This window comes from Gorilla gorilla, chromosome 1 (genome assembly GCF_029281585.2).
Source record: "Gorilla gorilla gorilla isolate KB3781 chromosome 1, NHGRI_mGorGor1-v2.1_pri, whole genome shotgun sequence".
In the NCBI taxonomy this organism is placed as follows: Eukaryota; Metazoa; Chordata; class Mammalia; order Primates; family Hominidae; genus Gorilla; species Gorilla gorilla.
This window is the reverse complement of record NC_073224.2, coordinates 220,273,827-220,290,166: the sequence shown is the minus strand read 5'-3', so window position 1 is coordinate 220,290,166 and position 16,340 is coordinate 220,273,827. Positions and strand designations below refer to the sequence as shown.

The following is a 16,340-nucleotide window of genomic DNA, read 5'->3' as shown; positions in this document are numbered from 1 at the left end:
GCAAAAACATATTACTGTTTCAATCACATATTTTGTCTTGACACTAAAATAAATGCTACTAATTCTATGTATTCCCAGAAAAGATTATGAAGAACTTATCTTTCTCTTTATTCCAGTTGCAACTTGATTTTTTTTTTTTTTTTTTGAGACAGGGTCTTCCTTTGTCACCCAGGCTGGGGTGCAGTGGCACAATCACATCTCACTGCAGCCTTGACCTCCTGGACTCCAGTGACTTCCTGCCTGGGCCTCTCAAAGTGCTGGAATTACAGGTGTGAGCCACCATACCCGGTCTCAACTTGAAATTTATTTTAGCTCATAACTTCTACTTTAGAAGATGTTTTAAGGCCAGGCGCGGTGGCTCACACCTATAATCCCAGCACTTTGGGAGGCCGAGGCAGGCGGATCACTTGAGGTCAGGAGTTCAAGACCAGCCTGGCCAACATGGTGAAACCCTGTCTCTACTAAAAATACAAAAATTAGCTGGGCGTGGTGGCATGCGCCTGTAGTCCCAGCTATTTGGGAGGTTGAGGCAGGAGAATCGCTTGAACCTGGAAGGTAGAGGTTGCAGTGAACCAAGATCACGCCAGTGTATTGTAGTCTGGTGACAGAGTGAGGCTCCATCTCAAAAAAAAAAGATTTTTTTTTCTTCACTCATTTTATGAGAAATAAATTCTTAGGTTTTTAAATTTTATTATTCATTTATTTATTTGAGACGGAGTCTCTGTCACCCAGGATGGAGTGCAGTGGCGCGATCTCCACTCACTGCAAGCTCTGCCTTCTGGGTTCACGCCATTCTCCTGCCTCAGCCTCCCAAGTAGTTGGGACTACAGGCGCCCACCACCACGCCTGGCTAATTTTTTATTTTTTTTATTTTTTTTATTTTTAGTAGAGACGGGGTTTCACCATGTTAGCCAGGATGGTCTCCATCTCCTGACCTCGTGATCCACCTGCCTCAGCCTCCCAAAGTGCTGTAGGTGTGAGCCACGTGCCAGGCCAATTCTTAGTTTTATAATGTATGCAAGTCCAGGGATTTGGAGAGGTTTTTTATGGGGCTTGGTAGAGTAGTGCAGCCTTTAAGAAAGACTCTAGCCAGGCGTGGTGGGTCATGTCTGTAATCCCAGCACTTTGGGAGGCTGAGGCAGGTGGATCACCTGAGGTCAGGAATTCGAGACCAGCCTGGCCAACATGGTGGAACCCCACCTCCATTAAAAATACAAAAATTAACTAGGTGTGGGGGTATGTGCCTGTAATCCCAGCTACTTGGGAGGCTGAGGCACGAGAATCACTTGAACCCAGGAAACAGATGTTGCAGTGAGCCAAGGTAGCTCCACTGCACTCCAGCCTGGGCAACACAGTGCCGCTGTACTATCATGTCAGCTGGGTGCTGCTTCCTGGCCGTACTGTCCTTGCCAGATTTTAGCAGGCTCTCAGAAGGCCTGAAACTCAGGCACATTCTTTCAACACCTTTTCAGATGCTGACTTCGGATATCATCATTTGTATCAACACATCCTAAATGCAGAAACATGGGTGTACTTAGAAATATTCGACTGCCTTTTCTGTTTATCTTTGTCCATGAGGCTTTTTAATATACTCTTTCCTACAGATCCCTGACCTATGAATTGTCGTTAAGTGTGGTCACTTCCCCCTTCTCAGAAGTTCCTAGTCCTGGTCAAACCCTTGCCTTTGCCTGTACTGGTTGTCTTCCATACCATCTCTTTCATTTCTGCCTATCATGGAATACAGGAAAGGTGGAGAGAGGGCTGTTGAGAGACCACAGGATGCAAGGTGGTAACATTACCAGTCAGATGAGCTGAGAAGGGTCTGAAGTCTGGACCTTAGCTCCCACTTGCAGTTGCTTTGGGGCTGCAGAAGCCAACTGGTATTTTCACCTCTGATGGCGGCTTCTTCAGATCTGTCCTCATTGCTCCCAGAGTGAACTACATAAAGTACACATCTGATGTATAGCTTCTCTACTTAATTCCCTCTGTTGCTTCCTTATTGCTTAAAGGGTAGAGGCCACGATCCTTAGCATGGATGGCATAAAAGGTTGTCGTTCTTTATCTCCTACCTTACACTTGATAATTTGGCAGCAAGGAGCTTGCTGTAGCTCCTGTCTCTTGCCACCTTACTTCCCACTTCCTTCTCTAACCCTCCTGGACAGTTTGGGTATCCTCAGTGCGCCTAGTACATCCTGTTTCTGTCATTGTACCCTGTACTTTGTGGGTCTGATTATCAGTTGGCTCCAACACTGAAACAGTGAACATAGTGCGCGAACTTATCATTCCCCAGGGCGCGGCATAGTACCTGGTACACGGTAGGTACACGGTTTGTATAATTAAGGAAATGCCCACACATAATGTTGGCCAGAAAGAAGTTTGGAGGATGTTTAGTTTTCCCGTGGTGGGTTTAAAATGTATTATAATAGCTTCATACGTCTGTGAGAAGGCTGCACTGGGAGCAGTATAGTGTGGGGATGAAGCACCACGCCTCTGGAGTCAGGCTGCCTGGCTCACATCTCACATGTCTGACCTGAGGCAAGTGACTTCACCTTTCTGTGCCTCAGTATCTCTATAAAATGGAGCTCATAAAATAAGTTTATTGTGAAGATTAGATGAGAAAATTTAATCCTTGAGCATAAGTGCTTAGTGAATGCTATTCCCTTTATTTACTATTCCAGAAAACAATGTAGATGTTTTTATAAATCAAGTTAAATTATATTTTTTTTTATTTATTTATTTTTGAGACAGAGTCCTGCTCTGTCACTCAGGCTGGAGTGTGGTGGCGTGATCTCAGCTCACTGCAACCTCCGCCTCCTGGGTTCAAGAATCAAGTTATATTTTAGATTGATTAAGGGAATTTAGTGTTAAAAGATTATCTGATGCCTGTTATAAGTAGCATCATTGTTTTTATAATTATCTGGGTAGAAGTTCTCAGCTTTTTCTTTGGCAGCCTTCCCCCATTCACCTCCCTTATAAAAAAAAGCCCAGATACACACACACCTGCACACATACACACCCACTCTCTCTTTCACACACACACACTCTCTCACACACACACTTTCACACACACACACACTCACTCTCCTCTCTCTGTTAGACACACACACCACTCACTCACTTTAATTATTTTTTTTTTTTTTGTATTTTTAGTAGAGACGGGGTTTCACTGTGTTAGCCAGGATGGTCTCGATCTCCTGACCTCGTGATCCGCCCGCCTCGGCCTCCCAAAGTGCTGGGATTACAGGTGTGAGCTACCGCGCCCAGCCACCACTCACTCTCTTAATCAGTTGTTAAGTCCTGTGAATTCTGCCAGCAAAATGCTCTTCCTTTCCAAGCAATCCTACACACCTTAGAAGAGTCTTCCTAGAGCAGAGCTTCAGTCATGTTATTCCTTCTAAAACATTCTTCAGGGAAGCCAACTGCTGACTGAGTGAAGTGCTGCAGACCCAGCTTCTGGTGCCTTCTGCAGAATGGCCCAAGATTCCTTTGTAGCCTCCTCTCCTGCTGTCCTCCTGGATGTGCCTTATGCTTCAGCTGGATTGGGCCACTCCTCAGTTCCCTGCACAGCCCTGCTTTTCTGCCACTGAGTGGAGTGCGTTCCCGTCTCCACAAACTCTGGCTGTTAAATGTCTGCCTTTCTGAGACAACTCAGGTGCCACCTTCTTGAAAACTTAAAAAAAAATCTTCCTAGCCAAATGTATTCCCATCCTCCTTCTCTGGACCCACAGAACACTGTCCTTTCATGGCACTGAGGTTCTGCTTTTGGACAGTTTTCTGGGTAAGATGGACTTCTTTCTGACTTCTTACCCTTCTTGATCACAAGCTCCCCAGGGAAGAGACTGTCTTATTTCTCTCTGACCCTTGCTGAAGCCAGTACTCTTGCCCTTTAGTGCTCAGTAAATATTTGGACTTTCGATTTGTTCTTGAAATGTTTTTTTGTGGAGGAAGAAGGTGAACCACAGTTACTATGTGCAGTGTACTAGTCTTCCAAGTGTTTTACACATCTCCTGTGGTTTCATCCTCACTATTCCCCAGTTGCAGAAAGGCACTGTTAGTGTTCTTCTTTGCCATATGCAGAAACTGAAACATAGAGAAGTTACATAGTTTGCCCAAGGACTGAGACACACAGCTAGTAAATAATCTAATAGTATTCACAATCGTTTTAACCTGTCTTACCCCAAATCCACATAACCTCAAAACTGAAGAATAATCATTGTACAACACTTTCCTCTTTTACCCCCAAGACAGAGTCTCGCTTTGTTGCCCAGGCTGGAGTGCAGTGGCACAATCAGGGGTCACTGCAGCCTTGACCTCCCAGGCTCAAGTGATCCTCCCACCTCAGCCCCCCACCGCCCCCGAGTAGAGCTGGGACTACAGGCGTGCGCCACCACACCCTGCTGAACTTTCCATTTTTCAAAGAATAAACACTCTATACTGGACTGAGATTCTCCAAGGATAAAGGAAATCTTCCCCGGTGCCTTTTACTTAATAAATGTTAATAAATGTTGATCAAGTCAGTGTGTGTAAGGGAAATACATTAATGATACTGTTTCTCCATTGAATTTTTTTTTTTTTAATTTTTATTTTTTAGACGGAGTCTTGCTCTGTCGCCCAGGCTGGAGTGCAGTTGGCATTATCTTCGTTTACTGCAATCTTCGCCTCCCAGGTTCAAGTGATTCTCCTGCCTCAGCCTCCCGAGTAGCTGGGACTACAGGCGCGTGCCACCGCCCAGCTAATTTTTGTATTTTTAGTGGAGATGGGGTTCACCACGTTGGCCAGGCTGGTCTCGAACTCCTGACCTCAGGTGATCCGCCTGCCTCGGCCTTCCAAAGTGCTGGGATTATAGGTGTGAGCTGCTGCACCCGGCCACTTTCCATTGAATTTTTTATTTGAATCATAGGAATAGGCAGCAACACAATAGCTATAATGATGTATAAATAGGATATAATGAATCCCTGATTCTTATATTTAATTTCACAAGGATGAGAATCCAGTTACTGTTGGTACAGATGAGGAAGAGCTGGAGATATTGGAGATGTTAGGGAAAAAGGGAGTCCATAGAAATACCCTTTTCAGCAGTTTATAGGCCTCAGCACATTTGGATTCATTGTATCTCCAGCCAGTGCACAGAGGGAAGGAAAGTATTCTCTGGCTTGATTTGTTGCAATTTCTCATTGATTCTAAGTAATTCAGGTTTTGTTACCACTCCTGTAAGTCAAACATCTATGGTTTCTGTTTCCTTGAGGGGCTGCAGAGTAACATAGTCATAAATTAACCATGGATAGTGTTAAAATCCAGAAAAACACATTGTTGTCGTATGTAACAAGAGACAGTCACCTTGCTGCTCTGCTGACCTCTCCATGAGGTCTATCCCTTTGTGTAGGAAAGAGCCATGACTCGGAGTCAGACAGCCTGGGTTTGAATTCTACTTTTTATAGGTTTTCATAAGGTTTCATTATAATATGAGGTTTTCATAATAAACTTTATAATGTGGTACACTGCCTGACGCTTTGTAGGTGTTAGTACCTCCAAAGCACACCCCCCATAAATGTGATCTGTCTTTAATGTGTTTATCTAAACTTGGCAATTTTGTATCTTTTTTTCTCAGCTTCCCTTTAATAATTAATCTTCAGAGCTGCTTCTCATTTTCCTACATACTGTATCCACATGTGCATTAACTAATTATATTTTGGTAAAATGTCTCCAGCTATGTTTCTTGTTTTATGCATTCTTGGGAGCTGTATGGCTGTCAGCATTCTGAAAGTTGAACTAAGTGCTGTACACATTCATTTAAAAGGACCCCTTTTTGAGTTTGGATTTTCTTGAAGCAGAGCACACCAGTAATGACTCCACATTTACCTTTCATATCTTTGTTTCTTTCCGTTGCCTGGTTTGTTTGCTTGTTCTAATCAGAATCCTGGTAATTGATGTCCACCTGAGAAATCCCTGCAGATGTTCCAGCCTCTGTCTAGTCCAGATAGCCACAGGAAGGGTAAGGTCTTGTAAAATAGCCACCTTCTTAGTATGTTTCCTAAATGCTCTTTGTCAGTGTTGACTTTTGAGAAGCTGATTAATACAGACTAAATTCACCATCTCTGGGTCCTTGGTCTGGCACTTTCCTGGTTAATTCACATGAATGGCATTTACATGTGGACACCTGGGACAATCTGTCTTTTCCTCAAAGGATTAAGTAACACAGTTTGAAGCTGACTTATTTTTTCCCTCATTAATGGGGCCCTGAGCATCTTTCATAAATCAGGAATGTGTCTTGGAAATGTAATTCTCACTAAACTCAGTTCCAAGGGTATTTTCTATAAAAGCACATTCTTGTTTGTTCTGTCATAACACATGCATTTGATGATTGTAATAGCGTTGACAGAAACACGATTGAACAGGAAGCACGGCCATTATAAATAGGTCAGTTTGATATAAATTCATGTTCAAAGCACAAATACAGCTTTATTAGACACAAGACAACTCTAGGAAAATATTGATTACATTTTAAAGCAAAATGGTCTAGTTAAGCACTAAGTCTGAAAGGATCCTCTATTAAAATATATATATATATGTGTATATATACACATACACACACACCAAAGCCTGATGTGTCATATAAACAATTACTGATGTCAATGAAATACAGTCGACTGTGCAAAGGGTAGGAAAAAACTGGTTCTGATTTTCAGCTGTAGCTTATCCACAGTGTGATCCTACGCAGCCAGTGAGTTGTATTTTAATAAAGGATTAGCTATTATACTACACTTTTTTTTTTTTTTGGCAAGGTCTCACTCTGTTGTACAGGCTGCAATACAGTGGTATGATCATGGCTCACTGCAGCCTCAACTCCCAGGCTAAAGTGATCCTCCCACCCAAGCCTCCTGAGTAGCTGGGAGCACAGGCATGCACCATCATGCCTGGCTGATTTTTATTTATTTATTTATTATTATTATTATTATTTTGTTTTGTTTTTGTTTTTGTAGAGATGCAGTCTGACTGTGTTGCCCAGGCTGGTTTCAAACTCCTAGGCTCAAGCGATCCTCCCATCTTGGCCTCCTAACGTGCTGGGATTACAGGCATGAGCTGCTGCACGCAGCCTGTATTACACCTCTGAAATCTTTTATCAGGGAGGTGGCAGAACTTACTACCACTTAGTGTATTCCATGTCAGACACTATTAGAGACTTTCCATTTTTCTAATGTAGCAACCCTGTAAGGTTGTTTTCACTCTACAGATGAGCAGGTTGAGGCTGGGTAGGGTTGACTAATTGGCCTGGGGTCAGAGAGCTGACTTGTAGGGACTGGAGCAGCGGTTTGGGCCCGGCCTGTCTTGCTGCAGCATCAGTGCTCTAGCCACTCACTCAGCAGGAGAGTACATCCAGCATTTATTTAGAAATTGGATCCTTTCTTTCAGACATGTAAGAATGAAGAAGTTGTCTGGCACAAGGCTTCTAGGATCTTAAAGACTGGTAATTCCTGTAGCTTCTCATATTTGTGAACTGCCAGTTGAATATGGTACTTAAGTTTTTGCTCATGCATCTTGATGTAAGTTATACAAAATAAAATGGAGTTACTTTGCTATTTTAACTAATCTTTTAGATGTAGATTAAAATGTAGCACTGACAACTATACCTTAGGCTTATGAATATAGGAGCCTTGTTGAAAATGTTACATGTAAGCTGGAGTGAGGTCTTAATAATTGCCATAAGTTATTGATAGATGAAATGGGTCTATAGTCTTTTTTCCCCTGTGATCTATTATAGAAATATTTCAAAGTGAATTTCTGTTTCTGTTCCTCTTCAGTGAGTTGTTCTTCCTTCATTGAAAGTCCATAGGCAATTGGAACTTTTGTGAAGTTGGTCGTACAGGAGCATATATGACTACAGCTCATTCTGTTAGGGGCTAACATCCAAAATACCTTGCTGCCCAAAGACTGCAATCAGATTATATAGCCTACTTGTTAATTCCTGCTGATTATGTTTGCTTCTAATTATCTGCAGTGAGGTAAAGCTTTATGATCTGTGGCATGGTGAGAACAAAGATTTTTCTAAATGTAAAATACAGTTGCATTGAGGAACTAGAAATTGTCCATAACTGTAATGGACAACAACATACATTTTCCCCCTTTTATTACCAAAAGGTGGCTTAAGGTGTACATTGCTGCACCTCCATTGGTTGTTCTCCTTTTAAATTTGTTGTAAAATCCTCTTAGGCATAAGATAAGGCCTATTATTTTATGTATCTGATCAGTATTGTATTTATAGTTCATGGGCGCAGAGTTTTCTGTTCTTTTTACTGTTAAAATATCATCCGATGAAATGTTAAGGAATTGCTCCTTCTTAGAAATGTGTGTTTATCTACTAGCCTTTTTTATGATGTTCTGTTGGGCACTAGGCATGCATTAAATTGCATGGTTAGATTGATTCAGAGTAATTTCATTTTAGAGGTGTATGTGCCAATTCTTTTTCCTCTCCAAAAGGCATGGTTTCAGAGCATGGCCCTGTGCCTAATGTTAATTCCATAAGGCTCCTTTGTTATGTTCCCCACCCCCTACCACACACCCGCAACTGGCCTTTGCCATGAGGAAGATGTGTACCTATAATCAGGCATTTCTTTACTTTAGGGTTATTTGTCATTTCAGACAGCATGGACTTTTGAGAACAGGCTTAAGCTAGGGAAGGCAAAGTTATATAAACTGTATTCATTGTTAAATATTTGCTTCCAGGGAAGGTGAAAAATGCTTTGTACTTTTTCCTTTGGCTTTTTTCCCTCAAAAGAGCTTGTCATGCAACAGCAACAAAAAGTGGCCAAAGGCAGAGAAAACTCTTCTCTTTTCCATGTTGGTTTGTTTTTATTGTAAGACAGACCTTTCATGTTTTATTGTTATGAAGTTTAAACCTGGCCTAGAGGTGCCAGTCTTTAGTGGAAACAGCTGCAGAGTTGGTGTCCCCCGATCAGGTGGGACTTCTTTGAAGCAACATGTTGCCTTTTAAAAGAGAATTGTGCATGTGAGAACTTGAATCTGTAAAACTCATCAGCGGTTCCACCATTGTTTATCTTTTAAGTAACTGAGATAGCTAACTTGAAGTAAAACATTGCAATTAAAAATCATTTTCTGAATTATTTTTTTTCTGAAGAGAATAGTCTTATTACTTTTTGTCTTAAAAATACAGAAATGAGGGAAAAATCACCTTTAAGAATTGAAGATACAGCAGCCCAGTTGAACTAAGACCATAGAGCACATTCTTTGATAACTCCTTTTTGCTGGTCTGAACTGTTGATTCTTACTTCATATTTATACTTGCAGATAAATGCCTATAATAGGAGCAAAACTGGGTGGTTGGGCATATGTCTGAATTCTAGAGATTAAAGATTTTCTACTTGATATTGATTGATGTGGAAGCATTGCTCATCTTTTTGATTGAGTGGTACTGTTAGCAATGGAGTCGGCATCATTCTTGGTCTACTGCTAGGAAAAGTTGAGCATCAGAGAGCTTTTTCTCCTTGGGGGAAAATAGAAGAGACAGGCATGGAGTCAGAGGGACAAGAAAAATGCTGAAATATTTTCCTTTGGGGCTTTTGATTTCTTTGCCAAAAAATTGCCTCCAGATGGAGAAGAGCAAAAGCTCTTGATTGTAAGCCATTATGTTTTTACTGGCCTATCTCCCCATTCCGTTGCCTGGTTTGGAATCTGTAAGCTAGTCCAAATCCTTTACCTCATTTTCTAGTACCAATTTACTGTCTTACTCATCTTCCAGCTGCAAGGAGTGAGGCAAGTCGCCTTAAAATTGAACCCTGTACCATTTTATAAACCAAGCAACAGCAGAGTCTTGCCAAGGAATATCAGTATCAATGGCTTCCATGTCCCTGAGGTTCTTGAATCACACCTACCAGGTCAACTTCTTGTGTCTGTGACTTGTGTGGTAGGATTGGTCTGGGAATGAATCTAACAGGCCCTTTTGGCTTTGTGAAGACTTGTTACTACCCAGGTTGTCTAGCATTCTGAGCTATATGGGGAGCACAGTCATGTTTTGGCTGTATTTCACTGGCAGTAGAAATCTTGACATTCCAATTTCCCTTGAGGGGTAGTAATTGTTTAGGGGTTGAAACTGGAGAGGGATCCAACATCTGGACATGGCGGGTACAGTAGCTTTGGAATCTGGCAGACTTAAGCCCAGATGACTGTTCCGCAACTAACTAAACAATATCCTTGGGCAAGTCATTTTCTTCATCTGGGGCTCTGTAGGGCCGTCTTTTTCTTCTGCCTAGATATTCTGGCTTGTGTGATAGCTCAGCCTTTAGGAATTGTTCTGGATTACTGCTTTTTATCTTCCTCAAAAAGTAGCCATCACTCCAAGTGCCGAGGTGACAAGGGGAGCGTCCTGTTGGCACTATCTCATGTTTTGGCTGTGGTGTCCCTCTTTGAGGTGGGTAGGAGAGCCCAGGATGCTGGAGGCTCCTTGCCAGCAGTGTAGAGAGGGTCCACTCTAGAACAGTCTCCTGGCTTGTTCCCCTGCCCCACACCCCGCAACTTGTCCAGAGAGAACAGGGAGTCAAGTTTTTATTTCATGTTGGGCAGGAGAACCAAAGGCATCTGTAAAACCTCTGACAAATAAAGACGGTTAGAAATTAGAAAATTAATTCTCTACCAAATTATGAAAAAAAATCTGTTTGACGATGTTCACATTTAAGAAATGTTAATGTTATCTTTGTGAAGTTACTGCTATGAGATTTAGCATGTTTTTTCTCCCTCTTTGTAGGTACTGGTTTTGGATTAGGAATTGTTTTCTCACTTACCTTCTTTAAAAGTAAGTGTCATTCTGTCTTTTCAACATAATGTGGTAGTGTATACATATACGTAGCAGAGACACTTCCAGAGGACACATTGGAACCCATCAATTTGTGGGTTGCCAACCCATCCATTTATGGGGTTAGGTAGCCCATTATAAAATGAATTAGATAAAGAATGTGGACTTGAAAGAGGTCAAAATGGGTTAGGCATCTCCAGCATTCCCCTGGGCACTGAGGCAGGGTGCCTGTTATCCTAAATATGATATCATTGCAAAAGCCTGTACTTGATGCCAGTGAGTCATTTGGCCAAGTCTACACGCTCAGATATTTCTAATTAATTGTAATTTTTTCTAGAGGAATTGAAAATGAGAATCCTGCTGGTAATAGAAACAAGTAGACCAGAAATACACACACTTCTTGGTCAAAAATTATCCTAAGCAAAGGGCAGGCAATATTCTTTTCATTCTGTGGAAGAACTTCTGAAGTTTGGATACCGAATAGATGCCAGAGGGATCCTTTTGACCTCTTTCCGTGAAGAACCAGTGGGAAATACTTGACTAGAGAATCATAATTAACACATAATGCTGATATGAAAGAATCACTTACAGAGTGGCTTAAATAAACCCCATGACTTACTACTACAATCAAAGCATGTAAATATCAGTAAAATGCTTACATCTTTTTGGAATCCATGCATCTTACTGGCTAAGATATTAGTTAAACTGAGCAGATGATTAGAACTGATATAGAGAAGTTAAAAGGTTTATCTAGTGTTTTCGTATTTTACTACTTTTTTTTTTTTTTTTTTTTTTTTTTGAGATGGAGTCTTGCTCTGTCGCCAGGCTGGAGTGCAGTGGTGCGATCTCAGCTCACTGCAACCTCCGCCTCCCTGGTTCAAGCGATTCCCCTGCCTCAGCCTCCCAAGTAGCTGGGATTACAGGCACACGCCACCATGCCTGGCTAATTTTTTGTATTTTAGTAGAGACAGGGTTTCACCATGTTGGCTAAGACGGTCTCGATCTCCTGACCTCCTGATCCGCCCGCCTAGGCCTCCCAAAGTGCTGGGATTACAGTCGTGAGCCACCGCGCCTGGCCTTTACTACTTATTTTCCTCAAACTTATCAGCATAGGCACTTAACAAGTATTTGCTAAATTAATAACTTCACTAATTTACACCTCTTTTTTGGGGCCATTGTGAAACATTGATAAAAATGTATGGTTATTATAGTCATTAGTATGATTCACGTTGAATATTTATTGAACCCTAAGTAAATGTATTTAAGAGGATGGGGAGCTTTATCTTCTCTTAATAATTCCCTATTGGGATTTTCCCTTTTTTGCTCGCTAGGAAGAATGTGGCCATTAGCCTTCGGTTCTGGCATGGGATTAGGAATGGCTTATTCCAACTGTCAGCATGATTTCCAGGCTCCATATCTTCTACACGGAAAATATGTCAAAGTATGTACAGAATATATATTTCTCTTTCCTTCAGAAGAAAAAGATTTCTCCTGAGCCCCTGAAGAATTCTTTAGACTGTTTGTAATGAGTAAACCATGTGTGTCATTGTGGCACCGCTCTCAGATACTAATTGCTCTTTGGCCTTCAGTGATGTTATCACTGCTTTGGTGCTAAAGTCTCCCCTGTGCCTTCAGATGCATATGTACGTTCAGATATATACTCATGTGCTAGCCGATTGGAATTAAGGAGCCTGCTTGAATGTTTATCATCAATGGTAAGGTAGATTGTGTTAACTATCTGTAAGTAGCACTTTTCGTTTAAGAGCTCAGAGTGCCCTGTAAACATCTCATGTATACTTAAGCTAAACCCAGAGACTTCCGGGACTCAGCCATGATTCTGCTTTTTATTAATTTGTTTTATTTTTTTGAGACGGAGTCTTGCTTTGTCGCCCAGGCGGGAGTGCAGTGGTGCCATCTTGGCTCACTGCAACCGGGTTCAAGTGATACTCCTGCCTCAGCTTCCTGAGTAGCTGGGATTACAGGCACCTGCCACCACGCCTGGCTGATTTTTGTATTTTAGTAGAGACGGAGCTTCACCGTGTTGGCCAGGCCGTGGTTCTGCTTTTTAATTGAAGAAGGCAGTCTGGACTGTAAGTCTCACATTCTGCTGAAGTCCTGTCTTCAGGTGGATTTTTATTTTTATTTTATTTTATTTTATTTATTTTGTGGGGATGGAGTATCACTCTGCCACCAAGGTTGGAGTGCAGTGGCACAATCTTGGCTCACTGCGACCTCCGCCTCCCGGGTTCAAGCGATTCTTCTGCCTCAGCCTCCCGAGTAGCCGGGATTACAGGCACGAGCCACTCACGCCCGGCTAATTTTTGTATTTTTAGTAGATGTGGGGTTTCACCATGTTGGCCAGGCTGGTTTCGAACTCCTGACCTCAGGTGATCCACCCGTCTCGGCCTCCCAAAGTGCTGGGATTATAGGTGTGAGCCACTGCACCTGGCCTTCAGGTGGATTTTTAATGCTGCACACAAGCTGGGAACTTCTTACCCACACCTCCAAAGGGAAGAGGGCAGCAGGCTTCCTCAGGGCTTCGTGTGTAGCAGTATTTTCTTTACTTGATGATTAGTTACTGTGGGGTTTAAGTGACAGGAACATTGGAGGCTGGGTGCCCAAGGACAGAGGTGGCACTTACTTTGTATTCCCAGGGCCTGAAACAAAATAGGCACTCAAATAAATGTAAAATGAATGAATGAGGTAAATTATTCTATTAGAGGTAAGTGCTGATGGCCTCAGGCTTACTAAGGCATAACCTTTGTAGCAGCACAATTTTCAGTGAACAACTTCACATTCCCTGCGTGCACAGAAGCCTCAGCTTTCCAGGTTACTCTTGGGCTAGAATCACTGTGAACAGGGCAGCAGTGGGGCTAGTGGAAAGGGCACAGAAGCCAGGAGACCTGGGTGCAAGCCTGTCACTTGCTTCTTGTGTGATCTTAAGTTGTTTCACTTCTGAGCTTCCATTTTCCTCCATAAAATGAGGGTAATAATTTCTACCTATAGTGTTGTTGTGAGATTTAGACACAAAATGTTTTTAAGCTGTGAAGTATGAAATATATAAAAACATTGGTTATTATAGATGAGGCCAGCCCAAAAAGGGTGATTGACTTGTCCATTGTTCCACTGTAATAACAAGTAGAGTGGAAAATGTGGTACAAATGCATGTCCTAATTCTAGTCAGGAGCTGTGGCCACAAGGGCCACCAAATCTGAAGTAGCAGTATCCTGCCACGGCCCCTGCACCTGCCATTTTAGAACCTGCTCAAACCGTCAGCTGCCTGCAGCCAGCCCATGTCTGCTGGAGAGATGGGAGTAGGGGAGCCATCTCTGCACCAAAGCAAGAGTGAGGTCATCACAGGGACCATGCAAGAAGAGGCGCAGCTGTGTGGCACTGAAGCCGGCAGCCGGCCTTTTCCACCACTCCCTGGCTCCTCGCTTTCCTGGCACCAGAGCTGATTGTGGGGAGAACCGAAAGGAGCAGACAGAGAAGCTTCAGGTCTTTTGCTTAAAACATTTCCATTGTTCCAAACTGAGTTGTCAGGGATAATGGCTCAGGGGTGATTATATGCATATTATGTATTTAATGGCTGGGAGTTCCTGTGGAAAATATTGTTCCATTTTTTACATTTGTGTGTCCTGCTCCAAAATGGCCTTGTAACTTTATCTGGACTTGAGTCTGTGCCTCGATGTTGTCATCCTCCATTCCCTGAAAAATGGAGCAAAATCCCAACCTGGGCTTATTCAGTGTAGTCCTATTGTAATAACTGCCTCCTGAGTGCCCAATCTGCCCCCAGGACCATCCTGGGTGCTTTATCTTTAATAATCTTTCCCTCTAGACCTGCCAGTGGATTTGTGAGAGATGTTACTATCCTCATTCAGCTGATGAGAAAGCAGACTCTTACCGGGGTTGAGAAACTTGGCAAGGCCATGTAGTTCGTAGGCTGATGAGAACCATGCTCTCCCCACTCCCCTGGGACGCCTTCGACAGGTTTTAGGAATTGTTATCCAGGTCATGATGGTTTGGCCCTGTTCCACTCACTTCCCACTCTTCTCCCTGGAAGATTGGGGCTGGGGGGCACTCTTAGGAACCTAGGTAGGGTGTACATAGTCCTGTTGTGAGACAGTTTTAACGTAAACAGTGTGATAAGGTTTTGGCCTCTGGCCCTTTGGGTCTGACCTGATACAGCAATTAGAGAGGGTTGTCAGAATGCCGTCTGCACAGTTTTAAGCTGAATGTCCTTGCTTTATAGGAGCAGGAGCAGTGACTTCACCTGAGAACATCCCAGCGGGAGGACAAGAGAAATCATGTTTATTCCTCAGGAATACTGAAGTGCCCTGGAGTAAGCTGCCATTCTTCTGTAACAATGTTATCAGTAATGCTTTAAACTCCAGCACCTGGTTATGCATTTGAAACCAAGTCTGTTTCTTGTTTTGTATTTTCTCTCTGGAAGTTGTAAGGAGGTGGTCTTAAATAAATTAAACAAAAATAGGAAGTCCATTGCATGGCCTTTGTTTCTTCACCTTTGGTCTCTGAGCATGAGGAGGACTGTGTGTGAACTGCCAGCAGCTGTAGCCACCTGCTCACAGCCTCTCTGAGAACCCCCTGAAACCAGTTGTTGGGTATCCTTCCCACTTGCCCCCTCACGCGTAGTTTTCAGAACTGCTTCCACCTCGTAATCAGAAGTTGAAGATTGCTGCTGCATGGCCTGATGGAGATGACTGATGTCTTAAGGCGCCTTTCCTTCTGTGGCACCTCTTTGTGTGTTCTCACCTGGGGACCTGGCAGGGCACATCTCCGCTGTGCCTACTGCAAGGCGGTCCCACTGCTGCTGTATTAGCAGGGGAAGAATCCTGGCTGTGTGGATGGCCCACTCCATTGAAGTCAAGTCCTGCAGCTTCATAGAGCTTGAGACAGTCCAAGCTTCAGCTCTGGAGGGCGGAGGAAAGCTCATGGCATACCCACCTGGCCGGAGGAGCCCGATTGGGGTTAATTTTATCTTCACGTAGCAGCTGAAGTTTGAGGACAAAAGGGCCACTTCTGATGCCCCTCTGAGTTTGTTCCTGTGGTTTCACTTGAACCAGGGATGCTAGATGCAAAAGTCATATTTTAGCAATTTCTTCAGACAATATACAGAACCCCAGAGCTCAGCCGTTCTTATTTCTTTTTCCTTATCGTAGAATTAAGATAGGGAGAGCCCGATCCCACTTGCCCCTGTATCCTGTAAATGTTGATTTATCATCTACTGTAAGCGAGGCACTGTTGTAAGCAGCAGAGATAAATGGATAAAAAGACACAGGCTTCTGCCTTCAAGGAGCTTAGAGTCTGATGGAAAGACAGACATGCAAACACAACTCTGAAAGAAGTGTTTTAATGGAGAAGAGAGGTGTAGGCAAAGTACATTGAGAACAAAGGAGAAGGAGCAACTACATCTCCCTAGGATGGCCCCACAGGCGACGGAATGCCTGCGCTGAGACCCGAAGTTGACTGGGAATCCCAGACAGAAGGAGGGTAGCCTCTGTGTTTGCTCAGGATC

General features: G+C 43.0%; 1 protein-coding gene across 3 annotated transcripts in view; it reads left to right on the top strand.

Moving 5' to 3' along the window:
* The window catches only part of MICOS10 (mitochondrial contact site and cristae organizing system subunit 10), a 29,662-nt gene extending 14,363 nt beyond the window's left edge, over positions 1-15,299 (top strand). The window contains exons 2-4 of one of the 3 annotated variants that reach the window (XM_019011989.4): positions 10,757-10,804; positions 12,136-12,245; positions 15,057-15,299. In XM_019011989.4, the coding sequence (XP_018867534.1) occupies positions 10,757-10,804; positions 12,136-12,245; positions 15,057-15,071 (173 nt within the window). In that variant the 3' untranslated portion in view covers positions 15,072-15,299. Of the gene's footprint in view, positions 1-10,756; positions 10,805-12,135; positions 12,246-14,061; positions 15,035-15,056 lie in introns of those variants that run through there. The other 2 variants (XM_019011994.4, XM_055386319.2) reach the window with 2 other exon arrangements.
* Positions 15,300-16,340: the final 1,041 nt, after the last annotated feature.